This window comes from Eumetopias jubatus, unplaced genomic scaffold (genome assembly GCF_037043125.1).
Source record: "Eumetopias jubatus isolate StellerSeaLion01/CBP00866 unplaced genomic scaffold, mEumJub1_p1.0 scaffold_2, whole genome shotgun sequence".
Lineage (NCBI taxonomy): Eukaryota > Metazoa > Chordata > Mammalia > Carnivora > Otariidae > Eumetopias > Eumetopias jubatus.
In genome coordinates, this window is record NW_028274808.1 from 164,331,137 (window position 1) to 164,353,793 (window position 22,657).

Below are 22,657 nucleotides of genomic sequence, written 5' to 3' on the forward strand. Positions count from 1 at the left end.
GGAATAGAAACTCTGAATAGACTTAGATAAGGAAAGAGATAGAATTGATCATAATAATATAAAACTTCCATAAAAGCAAATGACAGGTTTATATGACTTCACTGATGAATCTTACTAAACTTTTATAGGAGAATTAACACCAGTATTTCATAAATTCTCCTTAAAAATAAAGAAGAGAATTCTCAGCTCATTCTATTAATCCAGTATTACTCTGATACTAAAGTGAAACTAAAATGACACTAAAATGAAAGACCTTGTAAGAAAAGAAAACTGTAGACGAATATGCCTTATGAACATAGACATAAAAAATGTTCAACAAAATACTAGCAAATTAAGTACAGCAGCAACATATAAAAAATTATGCACCAAAACCAAGTGAGTCTTATCCCAGGAATGCAAAGTTGTTTTAATACATGAAAATAAATTGGTGTAACATACCATATTAATAGAAAAAAGGGCAAATAATTCATGATCATATTCATATTCCATGAAAAGTATTTGGCAATACCTAACACCTACCTATTCATCAGTTTAAAACAAACAAACAAACAAACCCCTCTATAAACTAGGAATAGAAGGGATTGCATTTATATGAAATATCCAGAAGAGGCAAATCCACAGAAACAGAAACTGAATGATTAGTTGTCAGAGCCTGGAGGGAGGGAGGATAGGGAATCTGTGCAGGATTTCTTTCTGATGATAAAAATGTTCAAAGGTTAGATGGTAGTGATGTTGTACAGCCCTATCCTAAAAACCACTGAATTGTATACTTTAAAAAGGGTGTATTTTATATTATGTGAATTATATCTCAAGAAAGCTATTATAAAAAAGTAAGAGGCTGTATGGGTGAATGGGTTAGAAGCAGTGTTACTATAGAGAGACGATGGTAGCTTTAACAGTAGTCATGGAGAAGAGGTGAGAATTTGTTGGATTGGAGATATCTTGAAGAGCCAACCAGACGTACTGCTAAAAACAGAGAAGTTGTGGATGAACTAAGATTTGTGACCCAGAGCATTGGAACAACAATCAGATACAATAGGGACTCATTAGTGTGATTGATTTTGGAGAGACAAATTGGTTTTGTTTGGGATATGATGAGTTTAAGAATCTCTCAGATAGTCATGTGGAAATGCCAACCGGACAGTTAGGTAGAGGAGCCTAGACTTTAGAAGAAAGCTCTGACTCAAAATAGAATTTCAGGAGTCCTTGACTACATGAAATAAATCATCAAGAAGTCTAAGTAAAGAGGACCAAAAACTGAATGTTGGGACATTCCAATATTAACAGGATGCTGGTATAGGAGTAAAGCAACCAGTAAGGTTGGAATAAAATCAAGAGATTATGGTGTTCCAGAGAACAGGTGAAGAAAGAGTTTCCAGGAGAGGGAGTCTTTTCTTACATGTTCTCGTAGCATATTATCATGTCGGTAATTGTGTGTTTATTTGATTTTGCATAGTATCTCTCTTCTCTAGGCTTTCGCATTATGATAGCAGAAGCTATGTCTACCTCCAATGACTCTGAACTAAGAATGATAATTCGTTTACTCATTTATTTCACAAAAATTTATCAATTATGTCAGGGGTTGTTCTGTGCTGGGGTTTTACTTTTCTGAACCAAAAAAAAAAGTCCCTGTCTTCATGAAGCTTAACTTCTAGTGGGAGCCTGTAGACCAGTACTATCTAATAGAACTCCCTGTGATGATAGAAATGTTCATCCCAGCTATCCATTGTGATAGCAGTAGTTAACATGTGGATAAAATGTGGCTAGTATAACTGAGGAACCAAATATTTTATCTTAACTAATTGAAATTAAATTTAAATAGCCACATGTGTCTACCCTATTAGTAGATATAGGCAGTAAACAATAAACATAGTAAGTCAATGAACATGTAGAACCAGGGAGAAATGTGAAACAATTACACCTTAAAATAGGATTTGACAAAAAATTAGGGGTGGCTCCGTTGGTTAAGCTTCCAACTCTTGGTTTTGGCTCAGGTCGTGATCTCAGGGTTGTGAGATGAGCCTGGCGTCGAGCTCCGCTCTCAGCATGGAGTCTGTTTGAGATGCTCTCTACCCCCCTCTGTCCCTCCCCTGTCTCCCCACTTGCACATGTACTGTCTCTCTCTCTAAAAATAAATAAAATCTTAAAAAATATAGGATGGTAAGATGGACCTCGTCGAGGTGTAACGATTTCCAGTCCTCTTTCATGTTTTGTGTTTTGTTTTATGCCCTTGCAAATCTACTGCAACTGTTCATTTCCAGGCTCTACAGATCACTTATACCAGTCAAAGAAAAGGGCCTACTTCAGCATCTTTTAACAATACTCCTTTAAAAAACCCCAAACTTTATTCTCTTGATTTCTACACTGTCCTTTTCTCAGTATCATTTTTTCTTCTGCTTTAACCATTGTAACATGTTCCAAACTGGATACATTGTCTTCAGTCTCCTCTCATTCAGTTTGCGCACTGTTACAAATGTAACATAACATTTATAGTACAGTGTCCTTGCAGGTAAGATTCTCCCAGAGTCCTTCAGTGAATGCCCTGCTGCCATATAGAGAGAGATAATATCCTCAGCATTGTGGCACATCAGGTCTCTTTTGATATATCTTCTCTTTCTTTACAACCTGATACCCCAACCTTCCTACATATGTTAACTGTATTCATGAACCAAACTAAACTCTTTGCAAAGGATTTTTGAAAGTGAGTTTGGTATATATACACGATGTAATATTACTTGGTCATCAAAGAGAATGAAATCTTGCCATTTGCAATGATGTGGATGGAGCTAGAATATATTATGCTTAAAAAATAAGTCAAAGAAAGGCAAATAACATGATTTCACTCATTGTGGAATTTAAGAAACAAAGCAGAGGAACATATGGGAAGGGGGAAAAAAAGGCGAGAGGGAAACAGACCATAAGACACTCTTAATGATAGAAAACAAACTGAGGGTTGATGGAGGGAGGTGAGTGGGGGAATGAGCTAGATGGGTGATAGGTATTAAAGAGAACACTTGTGATTGTGCACGGGGTGTTGTATTTAAGTGATGAATCACTGAATTCTACCCCTGAAACCAGTATTGCACTGTATGTTTAGTAAAATTTAAATAACAATAGAATTTTATTGTATGCTGCATTATCCAATGAAGAACAATTTTTATCAATTAATTTCAGCCCTTCTTGAAATTATTTATATGTTCATTTTGGATATCCTTCAGGGCCATTTATTATTTTTTTTCTATGAAGTATTTCAAATGTTCAAAAGAGTACAGAGAGTTGTATGATTTATTTCATGACCAGCTTCATCAACTCTTAGAATTTGCCAAAATTAAGATCAATTTTAAAAGAAGGAAAATAATAGAATACATTAGAAACCATGAAACCCCCTCTGTAACCCTAAGCAGGTTATTCCCCATTCTCTCTCCCCAATGATAACTGCCTTTTAAATCCTGAATTTGATGATTGTTCCTAAGGATCACACCTTTTTTTTTTTTTTTTAAGATTTTATTTATTTATTTGACAGAGAGAGACACAGCAAGAGAGGGAACACAAGCAGGGGGAGTGGGAGAGGGAGAAGCAGGCTTTCGGCCGAGCAGGGAGCCCGATGTGGGGCTCGATCCCAGGACCCTGGGATCAGGACCTGAGCTGAAGGCAGATGCTTAACCTACTGAGCCACCCAGGTGTCCCAGGATCACACCTCTTACTACATGCAGTCTTTATTTCTCCTCAAGTACTTAATTATTAACCTTATGGTGTTTTGCCTTTGGCAAAATCTATATAGAAGATCGTCTTTTGCATATTTTGCTGTTGGGATTTCTAAAGCCAAGAATTAAGCTTATTAGCAATTATTTTGACGTAACTCATGGTATACGTTTCTGTTAAAAGCCATTTACTGTTTGTTCAAAAGTTAAATTTTGGTTTCCACTGAAATAGTGCTTTCCCTAAATACATTTTTTTCCTTTTGCTCGATGTGAGGTTTCTTCACTGGGATCCAGTTCCCTAGGCTTTCAACCTCCTTCTATCAATGGATAGTTTGGGCACTACAGTTTGACAGTACCCATTTCGCTCTTCATGGCCATTTGTAGTGTTGGTGAAATATTTTGGGAAAAGGTGTATATTCTACATGAACTGTAATTAGAAATTATTTGTTAATTCAAACGTAAGACACCCAGTATGTGGCAGACATTGTGCTAAGCACTGGTGATAGGACAGTGCACAGAAAGGACATAGTCATTGTTTTCATGAATCTGAATCCTGATTGGGGAGTTCAAACAAAACCAACACCAAAAAGTGAGTAAAAAACATTAAGGCATGAAAATAATGGCAAATTCTAAAATGTCCTAGGAAAAGGAAGTGTCAGGGAGAAAAGGAGGGAAACAGACTTACATTATACAGGGGGCATAGGGAACCTCTGCTCTGGAGAGGACATTTAAATAGAGACTTAAAGGCAGGTAAGCAATCAACTAAGAAGGGAAGAGAAAGAGGCAGTCGCCAAGGTGAAGGCCCTGAGTCTCAGGACAGTGCAAAGTGAGTCCACTCAGTGTGATCAGGACTTGACAAGGTAACTCATGGTACTTAAAGTGAAGAGACGGAGATTGCTGCCAGAATATCGATTCATGTGTTTACTCTGTGACAGACATCTGTCACACGGATCTGAATATTATAACAGGTATTAATTAGCTACACAACTTAATGCTGTTCTAAATCCATATGGGAAAACAACAATTAACCAGAAGACACTATGGACTTTGACAAATTAGTGTCACAAGATCCCTAAATCACTGATGTGCTTAAAATCTTATTTCTTCTCTCCTCCCCGCCTCTTTCCTTCTTTTCCCCTCTCTTCTCTTATGGAAAGCCAAATCATAATCAAAGATAGCATTTTGAATATAGAACCTTAGAAAACTGTGTTAGATGTATCAAACATTTGTAGTCATCACCCTAAAATATTTTACTAATTCATGTTGATTGTTGACAGCTCTGTTGCAACAACCAAGAATCACTTTCTCAATCTCCTAGCTATTGGGTATTCATGGTCAGTGTTTGCCTTGCTGATTTTCCTTTTTTTTTTTTTTTTTTTTTTGAACTTGCATAGCTGGAGAATATTCCTTGCAATACATACATTCTTTCACTGTGCTTATGAAGTTGATAAACCATGAAATCATTTATTTAAGGTAATTTTGCGTGTCTGTGTTCTGTGTCTTTAGGTGTTGCTCTTATTGCTTAGAGCTTTGAGGGTAATCTTATTTTTCTCTTTGGATTCTTAGCTGCCATTTCCCTGCAGCCACAAGGTACTGATAACAACCTTCCGTACCCTTTACTTGCCATTTGGCATAGAATGGATATTCTTCATATCCTTAGCATGAATATATTCACACAGTTTGTCATCTCTCTTCTCTAGTTTTGCTACTCCACACTAAGGAGAATGATTTCATTTGCCTCCATTTGGGTGAAGACTACCTCAGCATTTACATTTTTCTTCCCTGGAACATTTTAAATCAGTAGAATGACTAAAGTTTTATTCAATTGTTTATTGAATAAGTGTGACAGTATTGATTTGGTATGAATAAGAGGAAAAAGCAAACAAACCTGGGTCCCATTTTCATAATTTCTTTCTAATAGCATATATAATTCACATCTAGGACCAGCTACATAATTTGTGAGGCCTTGTCCAAGATGAAAATGCAGGGCCCTTCATTCAAAAGGTAATTAAGACTTTTAAGAGAGAAAAACAGAACACTAAAGCGAGCGTGGGGCTTTTCTGAGCACAGGGCTCTAGGAGACGGCACAAGCTACATGCCTGTGAAGCTGACCTTGTACAGGTCTTTGGGGAAGCTGGCAGCTGAGAATTAACTCTATAAACATATTTATGTCCCAAATGAGTTTTGTGGTAAAATTTCACGAGAACAGTTTTTGGAATAAAGTAGAATAGGAAATAATAAAGCTGAATAAATATATTTATTTGGAACACTACATGTTTTTGGTGCAGAGTATTATGGTGAATAGAAATATGTAGTTAATGAGAAAACACTTGTAGCTTTGGTTTACCGTTAGGGCTTAGGAGCCAGATTGCTTGGGTTCTAAAACCTGGCGCTATTTGCTCTACCAAGTGTGGGTTGTTAGGCACATTTCCTTACCTTTCTGTATGTACGTAAGTGTATGTGTACAGACTGAGATGACACCTAACAGAGAACCTTCCTCACAGGATCATCATGCAGATTATTATATTTCAAGACATTTGAAGCCTAAGCATTCAAAGTCTGCTCCATTATTTCAAAATCCTTTTGACTTTTTATTTGGGTCTTAGTGGATACAATATACCCAGACTTAGTTTACTCTCTCTTTTATGGTTGTGAATTAGTGTCCAGTATAATACTAAAAATATTTTGTGATCTTGTTTCTGTGGAATTACAAATTTGACAGTAGATGAGGCATTCAGTTCATGATGATAGAAATTAATGGTGTATTACTTTTTTCTATCAGTTACATTGGAAGAATTTTTCTTTTCAGTCCTTTTCTTTGATCCTTTCCCCCATCACCATTCGGCTTATTTAAAATCAAAGATCTAAATCACCTGGTTAAAAGAGCTGTCCAGGTAACTGTGTTACAGTTAATAAGTTACATCACATTTGAATCTAATTCAAGTCAATCTTAACATTTCATACATTTGTAAATACCTTTAAAGGCAAGTCTGTTTGGAAGTAATCCATTGTGATTAATGTCTGTTAATTGCTTTTATTTTTATGTCATTGAATAATGAAGCTTTTTACATTACCTTGAATTATATTTGTTTTTAATAAACAATTCATTTCTGTGCTTTACTGAGAAGATATACTAATTTCCAATCTACAAACTAAACCTCTACCATCATGAAGTACCATCTGAAATATTTAGTTTAAAAACCAAATTTAGGACTATATCAAACAGCAACCATAACCACACTATATTTTTAGTACTGGTAGTAAATTTATTGTGAACTAGTTCAGTTAAGAGAAATTCTAAGAAACTATTAATTCTCAGAAATATGTTTAAAACAGAATGCTCTAAATCAGGCATAGTTTCCAAGTAAGAATGCCATAATACTTCTAAGCATTTAGCATTTGGGATTGTGAGAACCTATGAAATAATTGAGCAATAGAGAAATTTTTGTTGTTTGTGAAGGTTTGAAAAGAAAGTAAAAAGCAATATTCCTAAATATCACACAGCTTTCTAATCATTCCATGTACTTGACCCCTTCTCTTTCAGTGGCTCTCATTATATATTATCTATATTTAATCTCTTTTTCTCATATCAGACAGTATTACTGAAGTCTTCACTAACATCTACGTGACCAGTTTTGGCCCTGTCTCAGATACAGATATGGTGAGTTTTTCATTAAATAGTATATTTTTACTTCATATTATGTTCCCATTATATGGGGGGAGGTTAGAATAAACAAGCATTTTTAGTGTTATAGAATTATGTGTCTATCTCATGCCTAGTTGAGCCAAATACTTGGAGAGTTAAGGATACTTGTTTCTATCAATGGTATGCTATTCCTCGAGTGTTTATATTAACCCTTTACATTTTATATTCTTTTCAGAGCTTGCCTACCTAGCTACAGTGTGGTAAACAATTAGTTAAATACAAATAATTATGTTACTGAGAACCATTTTCTAGGATTCAAGGACCTGGTTGGCCTTTGATAAGTAAAATCTGTATGGTTTTGTAGACAGCCACTTCTTACAGAATGTGCTCATGGTCAGTGTTATAAATGCAGACCTTCCATTGGCAGCGAGGTGGATTCCTTCTCAAATTATCTAAACACGTACAATACCTATAAGCTACGTACATAGTAGGCATATATAAATCAATCTAAAGAAAACTAGAATCTTGACATTCTTGGATTCAGTGAAATTGGTATTTATTTTTCTCTAAAATGAGATGGGTAAAAAGAGGGAAATTGGTCTGTTGGGTTAGAAACTGGCAGGCTAAAACATCATAGATAATTAGTGATTAAGCATCAGAATTTTAGTATTCGGTCTTCCATTTCTACTGCTAACTATGGTGCTCAGTAATAGAAATTTTTGTTGAAGTACTTTTCATCCACCTTCCTTATGGCCCAGGAAGTGAGAATTAGAGGAAATGCCCTTATCCTTTCTTTGCTTGGTTATCCTCCATCATGTCACTTTTCCCCAACTTCTTCCCTTTCTCTGGCAACCCGAGGGGAAGGACACCAAGTTTGGTGGCTTTTCAGTGGGATGAATACACAAAAACTAAGTTTTCCTTTAATGCAGACATCAATAAACATTAGCCAGTTCATTGGGACTTCTCTCCCTTTCCTTCAGAAAGCAGATATGCCATTTCTATCATTGAAAACATTTGTTTTGTCTTCCACCAGAGTCTCTTCTCTGACTTCATGGTCCTTTTCTTAAATTGACTTGGATGGCTGAAACTGTAAGGTGGCACAAGGATAATGACCCCCAACTTTGGGGACATGGTTGATACCAAACACTGGCAGGTCTTTGAAGTTCTTTCAAATTCTAATGTGAAGACTTAAGTGGTTTCTTCCCCCTCTTAACTCTAGGCTTTCGCCACAATTCCACAGCAACAGAAAAAAATCTTACTTTCAACAAAATCCTGCCTCCTCCCTGCAGTCTTCTGTTGTGACCTGAAATATTAATCTGCCTCTTTCCATAGGTCAGTTTTAAATGTACAGGAACTTGAAAGGTGACGGAAACATATTTAGCAAGAATATGCGTTCCAAACATTATTGGTTGGCTATAAAGACAATGTATCTGTGCAGTTGGTCTCAGTAGATGCTCCCAAATATTAGAGAGAGACAGTGAGAATGAGCACCTAACCTCTATATGGAATCGAGGAGAGTTAGAATTTCATCTGACACTGAAAAACTAGCAAAATAGTGTATTCATAGTTCTTTTATGGTTATATTTGGTGCCTTATTACCTGTCAAAACAGAAAAGCAAATAATATAGGACCCCAAATATCATAGTTTTCAATGTTGTGTATCTTGTGTTGTTAATATTAGTGCTCACTTTTAATGTTTTGGGTTTTTATTTTTAATTTTTTTTGCAAAAGGAATTATTCTACCTAAAAAATCAATAATAGAAAAATATATACTTCTTTTATACATACGAAATATTTGTTTTCCGGAGGTTTTGGACAAGCTCACTCATATATATTTTGGCAAAATGTGTAAGGTGACTTTTTTCCAGTGGTGACAATGGATTAGACTAATTCTCCTCTTTGTTCTCACCGTACGGTTGGATTACTAACACACATTTAGAAAGCAGGTAGCTTCAACTCAAAACGGATTAAAGTCTTGAACAGAACAACTGAAACCATAAGACCACTAGAAGAAAACATGGGAGAGAGCCATTTGACATCAGTCTTAGTAATGGTTTTTTGGATCTGAGATCAAAGGCAAAAATAAAAAAGTGGGACTACACTAAACTGAAAAGCTTTTTTCACAGAAAAAGAAACCGTCACCAAAATGGAAAGGCGACCTACACAATGTGGGAAAATATTTGTAAATCCTATATCTGATAAGGTGTTAATAACCAAAATAAATAACTGACACAACTCAATAGCAAAAAAATCCCCCAAACAATCCTATTTCAAAAAGGAAGACAAACTGAACAGACATTTTTACAAAGAAGATATACAGATGGCCAACAGATACATGACAAGTACCCAACATTACTGATCATCAGGAAAATGCAAGTCTTTCCCACCATGAGATATCACCTCACACCTGTTAGTATGGTTGTCATTAAAAAGACAAGAGATTAAGTGTTGTTTATGATGTGGAGAAAAAGGAACACTTGTGCACTGTTGGCGAAAATATAAATTGGTGCAGCCACTATGGAAAACTGTAAGGAGCTTTCTCAAAATTTAAAAAGGGAACCCATTTTTTAAGATTTTATTTATTTATTTGAGAGAGAGGGTGAGAAAGAGAGCGCACAAGCAGGGGGAGCGGCAGGCAGAGGGAGAAGCAGGCTTCCCGCGGAGCAGGGAGCCCAATGTAGGGCTCAGTCCCAGGACCCTGGGATCATGACCTGAGCAGAAGGCAGACACTTAACCAACTGAGCCACCCAGGCGCCCCCAAAATGGAACTATTATATGATTCTTTAATTCCCTTTCTGGGTATATATTCAAAGGAAATGAAAACAAGATTTCAAAGAGATTTCTGCACTCCCATGTTCATTGCAGCATTATTCATAAGAGCCAAGATATGAAAACATTATATATATTATACATATATGTAGTTCATCTAAAATTCATATGTTATATATGTGTGAATATTTTTTGGCCATGGGAAAAAAAAAACAAAATCTGGATTTGTGGTAACATGGATGGACAATGAGGGTATTAAGTGAAATATGCCAAACAGAGAAAGACAAAAACTGTATGATATCACTTACACATGGAATAAATTTTTTTAAATTCAAACTCAGAAACAGAGAGTAGATAAGTAGTTGCCAGGGGTTGGGGGTGGGCTAGTAGGGAGAGGTTGGTAAAAGAGTATAAATTTTCAGCTACAAGATGAATAAGGTCTGAGGATCTAATGTAAAACATGGTGACTATAGTTAATAACACTATTGTATAATTGAAATTTGCTAAGAGAGTAGAGCTTAAATGTTTTCACACACACAAAAAGATAAATATAAGTTGATGGATGTGTTAATTAACGAGATGGGGGAATACTTTAACAATGTATATGTATATCAATCACTACTGTGTACACTTTAAATAGCTTATAATTTTATTTGTCAATTATATCTTAGTAAAGCTGAAGTTTAGAAAAAAGGAAAATAAACTGTGATCATTTAGGATCATTTAGTAAGTGTTTCCATGTAGAAATCCCTTGCAGGCATTTGTTGGGAAATTTATATGTTTTTACAAATCCTAAATTCTGGGGAAAAAAATCAAGTAAGGAGAAAATGGGAAAAGCATTATAATTCTCCGGCAAGAATGAAAGCTTAACAGTTCAACATAAGGAATCCACTGATGTCAAGGTGAAATGCAGCTCAGGGAATGCTGACATGTGAAGTTGAAGACTCAAAGGTTAAGGACAGCTTGCCCCAGAACTGGGACAGGACCACGTGTGGGTGAAGCAGTCATTATCAGGCAATCATGCTCCCAGCGTTTATGGGTCTGTGGTTCTCTTCGCTGCTGTCATTCTTAAAAATAGGGTACATATTAACAAGCTGATGCACAAAAAATAAAAGTAAAAAGCTGGTAGCTGTTGTTAGGTATGCAGTCATTAGCAACAGAACAAATTTAAACTCTTTCATCTGAATTGAATTAAAAATTTTGCCCTCTTTAGTGAATCTAGCTCAAGAACTTTAAAACATTTTAGCAGGTTCCAGATCTGCTTCATATTTGGGAGGACCCTACTACACATTATATTAAACATTAAAATGCACTCACAATCCAAATGATATAGGTTAAATTGAGTTAGAGTAGAGTTGTAGTTGGAAACATTTAAATAAAAAATTACTTTGATTTTTTAGTTTTCCTTTTCTATTTTGTGGTGTGTGTGTTGTGTGTGTGTGTGTGTGTGTGTGTAATGTGCATGTGCACTTGTATGTAGAGATATTCCCTAAAATGAAGTGCATATTTAACATCTTGGTAGGCTCTTGAGACATTTGAAGGCCCTAGACCTTTTTCCTAATGATTCATTTTCCTTGAATTGCCTAGCCTAACATGGTCCTATAGAATTCTTTTGGTCATGTCAGATTTTCTACATTATTTCCACCTTTATTTACCTTGTTTACTCAGTCATGCCAATAGTTGGCTTGGAGGAAGTCTGGTGAATTGCAAGACCAACAAAGGGGCACATTGTCATCAGAGTCCAGTCAGAGGAAAGGATCTGTAACAGTAGTATGAGCAGGGAAAATCTAACAAAATGAATTATTAATTAGAACAAGGTGCTTTAATAATGAAACAGGGTAAAACAAGGCTCTAAGTCATTCAGAACTAGTAAATGCAGAAAGCAGCATCTACTTTTAGGGGTGAAGCTTCACAAACAAGCAGGGAACACACAGACACACACACACGGTTATCTTACAGAAAAGGGGAAATGAGCCTGCATTTGGAGCTGAGAGACAATACACTATAATAATTGGTACGCATAATTGTGATATGGGAAGGATTCTGAGTGAGAGACAAGAGCTGGTTTCATCACTCATCAGGTATTGTTTGTTATTTGTCCAAATCTAAGAAGAAAGAGGAAGCTGGGGAAAACTAAAGTTGAGTAACCTCTATACACATGTAACCCACACATGCGCTCACACACACACACACACACACACACACACACTCATATTGTAAACCTATTAGGGAAAACAGAACTCAACTTAAAAATATATACGTTTTAGAAAGAGAAATGATTTGGTCTTCATCATCACCAAATGGAATGATTTTCAATCTTGTTATTACTTTTGCTGGAAAGCAAGATAAATAATGAGGAAAAATTTGAATTTATGTCAGTATAGATAGCCAAGAAATGAAACTTACATGTGACACTCTAAAGAGGAAGAAATTTATTATATGTGGAAGGAAGACACATTATTATTAACCATATGTGCAGGTGGACATGAAGATATCTAACTCATGTCTTATAGAAGCAGTTTGGTAATGAGAAAAAAGTAAATAACAAATTTAATTTCACTTTTAATAGCTTAGCTGATACACTCATTTCTATGCAGTGTGCATAGACCTAAACCCCTACATCCTGTTCAGGTCAGTGATGTAAATTTGTTGTGACATTAGCCTGAGAGGAAAAAGCGGAATAGCAAAAAGAATTAAGAACCAAAAGAACACACACACACACACACACACACACATACACTCTGCTATCTCAGAATCATTAACTAGTGTAATTGTCCAAAGAAAGTTGCAGATCTAAATTATAATTAAAGATTCTAATTACAGTGTCTGCGATTAAGTTTAAAAATCTTTTATTTCAACATTTAAAAAATTCGTGACTAAGAAGGTAATTAAAGTTGGGAATGTACTAGTAGCTGACAGTTGACAAAGTTTGTAGTGGGCATGTGCATTTTAGCAATTTATAACTCATTCCTCTATTATTTTTTTTTTCTTTTCTCCTTAGTTTCTATATAGGTCTTTTCCCATATTAGTAAACATTTTCACTGTGTGTGCATATTCTTCAGGCATAAGTGGTATAGCTGCCAATTACTGCACTAAAACCTAAACTAAGAACCTCAGCCCAAATGGTAATCTCTTGCAGTGTTAGGGTTAGAAATGGATCAGTGCAAACTTCGAAATCGCCTCAAGATTTCTGAACCTGAGTTTCCCATTAGGCTATTAAGAAGCAAGCAGTCAGGTAAGTTATGACTTTGGTGTATTGATCATTTAAATCCCCTTGGTTAATACTTTTCTGTCCCTTTGAGTGCATTATCTCTTAGACTCGCCAGAAGCTGTGGAGATATTACGTATTTTGGTGGTTAACGTCTTAAGGAGGTTTAGAGAGTTATTAGATCTCGACACTTGGTCAAAAATTGACACTGGACTTAGGTGTTAACCCTTATCAGAAGTTGTCATTTGTAAATGTAGCTAGATAAGGAAACCTGTTAGAAACATGGCAAATACTGTTTACCACAAGTAATGTAGTTATTTTACTTCAAAGTTGGCATGTAAAAGTTGATTACTGGAAAGTTATTGATATTTTGGAAGGATAGAAATTAGACTTTGAGAACATTCATTCAGTCCGTCAATATTTTCCAGTATCCTCTTAGAGTTTTTAATAATGTCCCTTAAATTGTGATTCATAGACACTTGGATTGGATTGTTTCCTGGGTTCCTTCTACAGTCTGTGGAATCATAATTGCTAGTTGTGGGGTATGCCAGTCTATGTTTTAACAGGTTAAGGTATTTGACTTTATGCTGAAGGCAGCAAAAAGCCATTTTAGGGTAGGGGGGTTGGGGTAATATAGACAGCATGTGATGGAGTCAGATTTTCTGCAATCCAATAATTTGTGTTAGAGGATAGGGAAAGGAAAAAGTAGTTTGAAAGCTGTTTTATTACACACAAGAATGACTGTGGACTGGGCCAGAGTAGTGGTACCAAAGATGGAAAAACTGAAAAGATTTAGAAGATCTCCACATGGTAGAATTAGTTAGACTTGGTGATCTGTTGGATGTAGGGGTTGAAGGAAGCACAGGATTAAGTCTTGGGAGATTGGGTGGATGGTACCATTCACTGGGATATGATACACAGGAGGAAAACTTTACTTTGCTGTTGTTTTGGTGTTTTGGCTATGAGTACTTATGTTTTGGATACACTGAGTTTGGGTCTCTGTGAGAGATTTAATTGGAGATGTCTAGATGCTGGTGTTTATCCAGAGTTTGGGAGAAAGGCTGGAGTGCAGAGGGTTTGGGGAGCCATCTGATGGTAGTTGAAACCATGGGCATCCACAAGCTTGTGCAAGAAAGAGATTTCCAGTGAAATGGTCATTGTACTTTCACAGAAACTCTAGAATACAAGAGAATAAAACAGATTTTAGAGGAGACTGAGAAGCAGCTATGGGTGTCTGTCAACACGAAAGGGGATTTCCTTCTCTGAAACAGATTGTGTTTTGATCCTTAACAACAACGGTTAGAAACCACTGCCTTTTCTTCCTTATCAGATGCAATGATGCACAATAGTCAGATATTTGTATCACTTACAGCTCTCTGTCAAGGTGGGATTCTGTACAATGATGGTGATATTTGGTAATGGGAAGGACTCATGGGTTTTGCCCAGAGTAAAATCTACCCTAGGGAGTGGGTTAACAGTTTCAGAAAAGAGGGCAAATAAAGGCTGTTTGACGAGATTGACTCCATCCTACCTTCCTGCAAAGAGGGAGCGTTCTGGTGATAGTTCTCTTGACTTCCTATGGAGAGGGGCATTACTTGACATTCCTCCATTCCTTTTTATAAACCAAATAATAAACAGCTATAATTTCTGAACATGAAGTGATTTTTTAAAAATTAAAATGGCAAAGGTTGTGTGTTTTTCCCCCAGGTTTCAAGGGTAAAATCTGTCTTCTTGGGAGGAGCCACACAGAATGTGTTTACCCTAGTCAAGAATAATAAATATTGTCTATTGGTGCTACTCCCATATATTTACTGTTACGTGTAGATTGTTGGCAGACACGAAAGGTCTCAGATCCCATGGCGAGGATTTTCCCAATGGTTTCCTACACCACCAGGAGAATATAGTTGAATACCAATGCAAGAGAGCGCTACAGAAGTAGGGAGAGAACAGGGGTGTCATATGTTATGGAAAAGCCAAGAAAAGGATTCAAATGTGTCATTAGATGAAGAACACGGAGGTATTTGCTGATCGTGGTAAAAGCAACCAGATTGCAGTGGGTTGAGCATGTGGGAGGTGAGGAAATGGAGAAATCGTGGAGGCACCATTTTTAAGCAACATGGCTGAGGAGAGGAGGCGAGACAGAGGGCAGTAGCTGTAAGGCATTATAACTATCAGTGAGGTTTTTCTTTTTAAAGATTACATTGAACTTCTCACTGTTTTCTGAACATGCCATTATCTTTAACAACTCTGTGGAGATGTTTTTCACTTTTCTCGTGATGCGTCCCTCCTCCTTTGCCAACTGGAGATCTTTCATTTATTCAAGGCCAAGCTCAAATTTCATCTTCTCCCATGTCTTTGTTGGCTACCCCAAGTAGGGTCAGTCTTTCTTGTCCCTGTTCCACCACATGGTGTACTCACGTTTTTATGCCTTTACATACTGGATTATAAAAATCTTTCCGTGTCTTTCTTCTTGACTGCCGTCTGAGCTACTCTAAGGCATGAGTAGTGTTTGTTCATTTCAACAAGACTTACTAAGTACGTGCTCTGTGTCTGTCACCGTGTGGGAGCTGAAATCCCTAAGTGTAACCAGTGCTTGCCCTCAAGTTGTTCGTAGTGATGTGGAGAAACAGCTAAGAAAAGTTATCAACTTTGAAACAGTGGGATCATGCTTTTATTGAAGTATTTATAGATGACAGTGTAGTAGAGGGTATGTGGGTATAGGATATCTATATCTGAGAAGGTTTCTAGGAAAAGAAGGTAACTGAAGAGGACAAATGAGGGGAGTGTTTTAGCACAAACTGGAAGGGATGCTTGAATTTAGTAAAATGAAAAAATTCGGTGTGACTCGAGCCTACAATGCTTTAAGGGCTCGGCGGGGTGGGGGGGAGATGAGGCTAGAAAAGAACACAGAGCCAGATCACGAAGGCCTTATGGCCAATTGCTCAAAAAAGAGAGCTGCAAAACCATCCCCAAATGAAACTTTAAAACACAGTAGATCTCTTTTACCAGAGGATTGGTTATGGCGTAGCTTTTTTTGATATGTGTCAACATTCTTTAAAATGTAACTACCGTACAGAATGAAAGACTACTGTGGTTAGTTTAATATAGTTACACAAGCACACACATGCAACATTACACACTTCACACTTGTTAAACTTAAGGATTTAAATTTAAATTTAGGGTATTGTGTGCAGGTGACTGTTTGCCATAAGGTATCTGAGAGCTTACCTACCATATGCCTTCTGCTGATGCCTTTCTCCTTATGGAATTAGAGCTCTTGTTGCCCAGAATCCTTGTTACTATATTTAATTTCTAATATGCCTCTCTTTCATTCATTCATTGACTGATTATTATTTCCTATGTTCCGGGCAGTTTGTTAGATGCTGGTGTTAGAGCATTGAAGAAGGTGATCACAGTCCTTGTTTGTGTGAAATAAAAGTTGGCCAAATGCAGGGACTGGCAGGGAAGAGCCTCTGCAGCAGAGATCAGTCAGTTTGGGGAGTTAGTTGGAACTTGACACATCAGAGGCCCCGCAGTATCAGTATTGCTCCAGGCAGAGTGGAGTGGGAGGGTGGGGACTGCCAGACACCAGGCTAGAGAGGAAAGCGAGGGAGAGATCATGCCGGGACTTGGATGCTGTAAGAAAGTGTCTGGACTTCACCTCAAGAGCTTTAGAAGTTCAACTGACCAAATTCAACAACACTTCATTTTTGGATCTCCTCCCCCCCCCCCCCACATCGTGACAATATCTTGAGTGTATCCTGTAGCTTTCTGTTCACTTTCAAATATCAAAGAGTCCGGTGCAGGCCAATTCAAACATCAGTCTTTTATGCTAGTTAGATCTTCTTTCCTTTTTGCAGCCATGTTCACAGCTAAGGGATGTGCAGTGGGCAAAAGGCTATGATCTGCGCTTCCTCTCCTCTTTCTGGGTCTGCCAGAGTTGAGGCAAGGGAAAGGGAGATTATTAAAATGGAGGAAAATATGTTTTTACTTAGCTTGTTCTGTTGGTGGTTCTCTCTTGGCAATTCGTTCCATTTGTCTAGCTGGCAAATGCAGGCTCTCTCATGCGGCACATTTGCGATTTCTTCTCAGCGACCTCTTTACTGCCCAAGACACCACCACACAGGTGGCTAATTCTTTAATGGACTTTTTGTGGCTCAGCCCATGCTCTTGGCACTTTACTTTGTGACCTTTTGCTGCTGGGTGTCCCCCACTTGTCAGACTGCCCTGTGGTTGAGTATGGGGAATGGGGGGAGAAATATATTTTGAAGGTGATTTATAACAAGCTACCTTCCGTAATGTCCAAACTGTTTCTAAGAACTTTACACATATTATCCACTTTGTCCTTATACGAAGAAGTAGGTTTTATTATTATCACCATTTTATAGATAAGTCAACTGCAACAGTGAGATTAGAAAACCTGCTCAAGTCAAGTACTCTATAATCAACCCAACCTCAGAGCCCAAGCTCTTAACATCTCCTTTATATTACTTAATTTATTATTTTTGTTATCTTTTGATCTAATGTTTAAGTCAGTTTTCAATGTGGAAAGAAGACTCTGACAGAGATTCTAAACTCCATTCTCAGCTCTGCACCTAAATTCTCTCTGTAACTTTCCATAGTCCATGACTAACATCTATTTATTGGCCTATAAAAGATGGAAATTTCACTCTGACGTCCTGCCTTCAAGGATGGTTTTTACATATGATGTAACAAAAAGGGCATGGTGTTAGGAAGCACAATTGAATTCAAAGTCTGGCATTCTCTCTCTCTCTTTTTAAATGGGTGTGGTTTGTGAGGTACTTTCCACCTGTGAAATTAGGATATTTTGCATATTTTAATACAGTTATTGTGAAGTTTAAAAATTATATTACAGTGAATTGCAATTAACTATTATAACTATTCATCATTTTGAATATTTAGATATATTTTAATAATCTACTATCAGATTCTGAATCTGTAGTATCAGTTTTTAATTTGTTCGTGAAACTTGCCTAGCTCCTAGTTCCAAAGAGAAAGCCTAGACGCCTTACTTGCGCAATGGTTAGAGCGTGCGGTAGCTGTGGTATTCTGAGTCTCTGTGTGAGCTTCTTTGCATAATAGGGTTTTATGATCTTGTATTAATTGAGTTGATTGGCACTCTGCTGCTCTGTTCTAAAGCTTCTCCTTTTCTTTTTTTTTTTTTTTTGCAATTTTTGCAATGCTAATACTGGGCTACATGTGCTGTTCATACCCCTTTTGAGTACCAACTGGAAGTGTTTGAGCTTAACCATTCTTGTATATTCCAAGGGTGTTTTTTCTTTAATAGCTACATACCTGCTTCATGAACCACATTTTTCTTTGTTATAGAAGAAATACACTGGTTGGAATTTACTCAAAGGAGACTAGCATTTATTAGCAAAAAGAGTAAAATGAAATAAATTTTGGTACTTTAAAATATGCTCAGTAAATCAAAGAAAATGAGAAATCGCCCCAGGAGCAGTTCTGCAATTTGGTTATGTTTCAGTGAGTAGACAGAATTCTTCAGAAATTGGCTACATGCATTGACTTATAATTCATGTAGACAGGCACTAAAAAATACTCTGCCTTCACTAAGTTAACATGTTCTTGGAATCATGTTTATACAATGAACTGTGCAATGAAGAGTGATTTCCTTGTTTGCAATACCAATTACAGAAATAATACTTACTGGTAGTTAAAACATTGGACTGGAAATTGTATCCTTGTATGGGTTCTGCCCCTACCAAGTTTGGAAACAGGAAACTGATGCAATTTATCTATAACCCCACCTATAAAAAGGAGAATTTGGATGAAGTTTCCTTTAAAGAATTTTTCAAATATTGGGGTATGTGGATTCTTCAACTCTTCAGTTTCACCCGACAGTCAGAGTCACGTCTCCTGAACATAGACTGTTCACGCTGCGTGCTGATCCGTCTTTGTGAATTTTTTGGTTTCTTTCCAATTTTGCTTCTTAGTTGTTTGTATATTCCCTGAGGGATTTTGTAGTTGATCTTGTAGTTATTCATTCATTTTAGAATCTCAATTCATGGGTCTAAGTCTTAAGTTTATATGAAGAAATTTCATTATTTTTTATTTCTGGCAATTTTCTTGTAACGCACGAATCAAGCAATGACTTACTCTGTTAGTACATACTCATGGCAAACCTGAGGTTTATTTTAAGGAATCTTTCAAGAAAATTCTTTTCAAATGCTGAGAATATGCATTTTATATGTATTTAAGGCGATCAAGTGCAAGTAATTTGGAAATCCTGTTGTTCTTAGTGGATATGCAATAAATATTATTTGATTGAAATACTCCTTACCCTGCCTTTTTAATCTAGAAGACAAAAACCACAAAAACTAGTGAATCAACTGTATTTATTTATATATTTATATATCTGTATACTTTTTATTAATATATTAAAATATTATAAGATAAGCACTAATGCAGAAATTGGAAAAATAAAAGGTAAAATGCATATTATTTCAGAAGTAATTGTATTTATTTATTAAGTAGATTTATTTTTGCTCTCACTTGAGATTGCTATTCATGATAATTTAGCAATTAATCTGTTTAAATGTACTTTATTATTTTTAAATATCTTTCTTAAGTACTTTAATAACAAAGATCTGATTCTAAATTTATATTTTAATACTTGTTTTGATAACTTTTAAATGAAAAAGATATATAAATTCAAATTTAGGAAATGCATCATCGGCTATTGGTTACTGAACCATCATGCTAATTTTTAAAAACTCATTCACCAATTCTAGATGCTTCTCGTCATGTTCTGAATGTTTAGTTTTTAAAACAACTTGCTGTTGCAATGGCCTTAGTAAGCAGTATTTCAAGGTACAATATGTGCTTAAGATGAATGACATCATTAAGAAACAGTGGTTATAAACTCATATTTTAAATAGCCTCATTGATAATTATAAATTTGCTTTGCAGATTTCTTTTTAGACTTGATTAGTTCACCATTCGTTATGTGGCTAACGAAGACCTCATGTTAGGCATAGAACTGATATTCCTTGTTTGCTGTCATCCACTTGCACTTGCGTAATGATGAGTGTTGTCTTCATTCTGTGCTGTCGTCGAACAATGATCTTTTGAAGCCATTTGTCTATTTGTGTTAGAGTTAGTTTAATCAAAACTAAATACTGTAACTTGAAAATTCACCTGATTCCAAATCACGAAACACTGAGAGCAAATGGAGGAGACATCACTTGACCATTCCTGTTGTGTCTTCTCTTCCCATAGAATGGCTTACCTATATGACCAGCATTGACTTATGGGCAAAGTGAGAGAGCCAATATCATTCTTTTTTTTTTTAAAGATCTTATTTATTTATTTGACAGAGAGAGACACAGTGAGAGAGGGAACACAAACAGGGGGAGTGGGAGAGGGAGAAGCAGGCTTCCCGCTGAGCAGGGAGCCCGATGCGGGGCTCGATCCCAGGATCCTGGGATCATGAGCTGAGCTGAAAGCAGACACTTAATGACTGAGCCACCCAGGCACTCCGCCAATATCATTCTTTATATTATCTATTGGCAAAGCTTCACTTACTTCTTATATTTAGATGACAATTCTATTTAAAGATAAAGATTCTATATTTTCTTCTTACAGCTAAAAGGATGTACATACCCCACTTTGTAAACCACTGCTCTAAGCTGAATATCCTGTTTGTGCTCGCAGTCTTTCTCTTCATTTAGGTACAATACAGTTGATTACAGTTATATTTACTGACTTAAAACCAACCTGTTTCCCTGATGTTAGACCCATGTAACTTTCATTAGAGTCACATGATGAAGTAAAGTTTCAGATGTTCTCAAACTATTCATTCACAAAAATCTTTAATTTTCTCTTACGAGGGCTAGTGTGATAGGTTGCAGTCATGGCCCCCATTCTTTACCCCTTTTTATATCCACATCTTTTTCCATTTAACTTTATAATGCCCTTCCACTGAGAGTGGGGTGACTTGCTATAATACTTGTCACTAAATTCAGCCATGTGACTTGCTTTGGCCAATGGGACATTAACAGACATTACACAAGTGATGACTTGAAATACTACATGCTCCTTAAATTTTCTTTTTTCTTAGTTTGGTATTTTTCTTTCCTGCTATTCTGTGTGTGTGTGTATTTGTGTTCTTCAGTGGTTCATTTTTTAAAAAATTTTCTAGAGTTTTTTCTTCTTTATTTTCATAAGTTAATCATGACACATCTATACAAGTGATCCCTTCTATCTTCATAATTTTAATTGTCACTGCTAAAAACAATATAGCCTGGGGATATGTCCGATATATTAGTGATCACGTTAAATGTTAATGGACTGAATTACTATTATTTCCAAAGATGTTTTTAATAAATTGGAAATGGTATCTTCAGAACATAGTGTCTTATTAAAATGCAGTAAAATTAAACATCAATGACAAAAATATAATTAAGGAAACCAACATATTTGGAAATACAAAAACACTTCACGGTATCTCCTACATAAAGAAAAAGAAAAGTCATAATGGGAATTAAAAATTGTCTTTGACTGAATAATCCTGAAAATACTATTAATTATGCTTATTATATAGCTGTAGTAATCGTGGCTTTGGAATTAATGCAGGGATATATAAACAACAGAAAAGAAGAGAAATCTCAGAAACATGTCCATACCTATATGGACACTATATTCATGAGAGAAATGCCATTACAAATCTGTGGAGAAAGACGAATCAGTCAATAAATGGTACTAGAAAGTTGTTTTTCCATTTGAAAACAAAAAAAAATAATATTGAGTCTTTATCTCATGTAATACATAATAATTCCATGACCTAAATGTTAAAAAGCAGAACTTTTACATCTTTAGAAGAAATGTACAGGGATATATTTATGATATTTGCATGCCTTTATAATCTTTATTATAATTCTTACTGAGTAGTATATTTAATAAAATATTTATGTGTAAAAAATGTAAATAATTTCTATAACTCAATAAGAAAAAGACAACCTAAAAGGAAACTGAGTACATGAAATAAACAGACTCTTCATAAAAAAGTAGAGTGTTTAATAAATATATGAAAATGTGCTAAATTTCACTAGTCAATAGAGAAATCCAAACGGCAGCAATATCAGCCATGTCACACTAATCATAATGGCTAAAATGAAATATTCTGTTTATATCAAGTTGTAGAGAAACAAGAGAGTTCATGTGTATAGACCTCTAGGATTTCAATTTAAAAATATCTTGTTATGTTGAGGCTGTATGTATAATACATTCCGGTAATCCCACTTGAAGATTTACTCTAGAGCAGTGGTGGCATACCGTGGTCCATGGGCCAAA

General features: G+C 36.0%; 1 protein-coding gene across 5 annotated transcripts in view; it reads left to right on the forward strand.

Moving 5' to 3' along the window:
* The window catches only part of GABRA2 (gamma-aminobutyric acid type A receptor subunit alpha2), a 124,757-nt gene that overhangs the window by 41,584 nt on the left and 60,516 nt on the right, over positions 1-22,657 (forward strand). For 4 of the 5 annotated variants that reach the window (XR_015767795.1, XM_028092551.2, XM_088021181.1 and 1 more), the window contains one exon: positions 7,295-7,362. The exons of the other annotated variant lie outside the window; for it this stretch is intronic. Coding sequence is in view for 3 of the 4 variants with exons in the window: in XM_028092551.2 (XP_027948352.1) it covers positions 7,295-7,362 (68 nt within the window). In the remaining variant the exon portion in view is untranslated. The remainder of the gene's footprint in view (positions 1-7,294; positions 7,363-22,657) is intronic. 5 annotated transcript variants of the gene reach the window in all.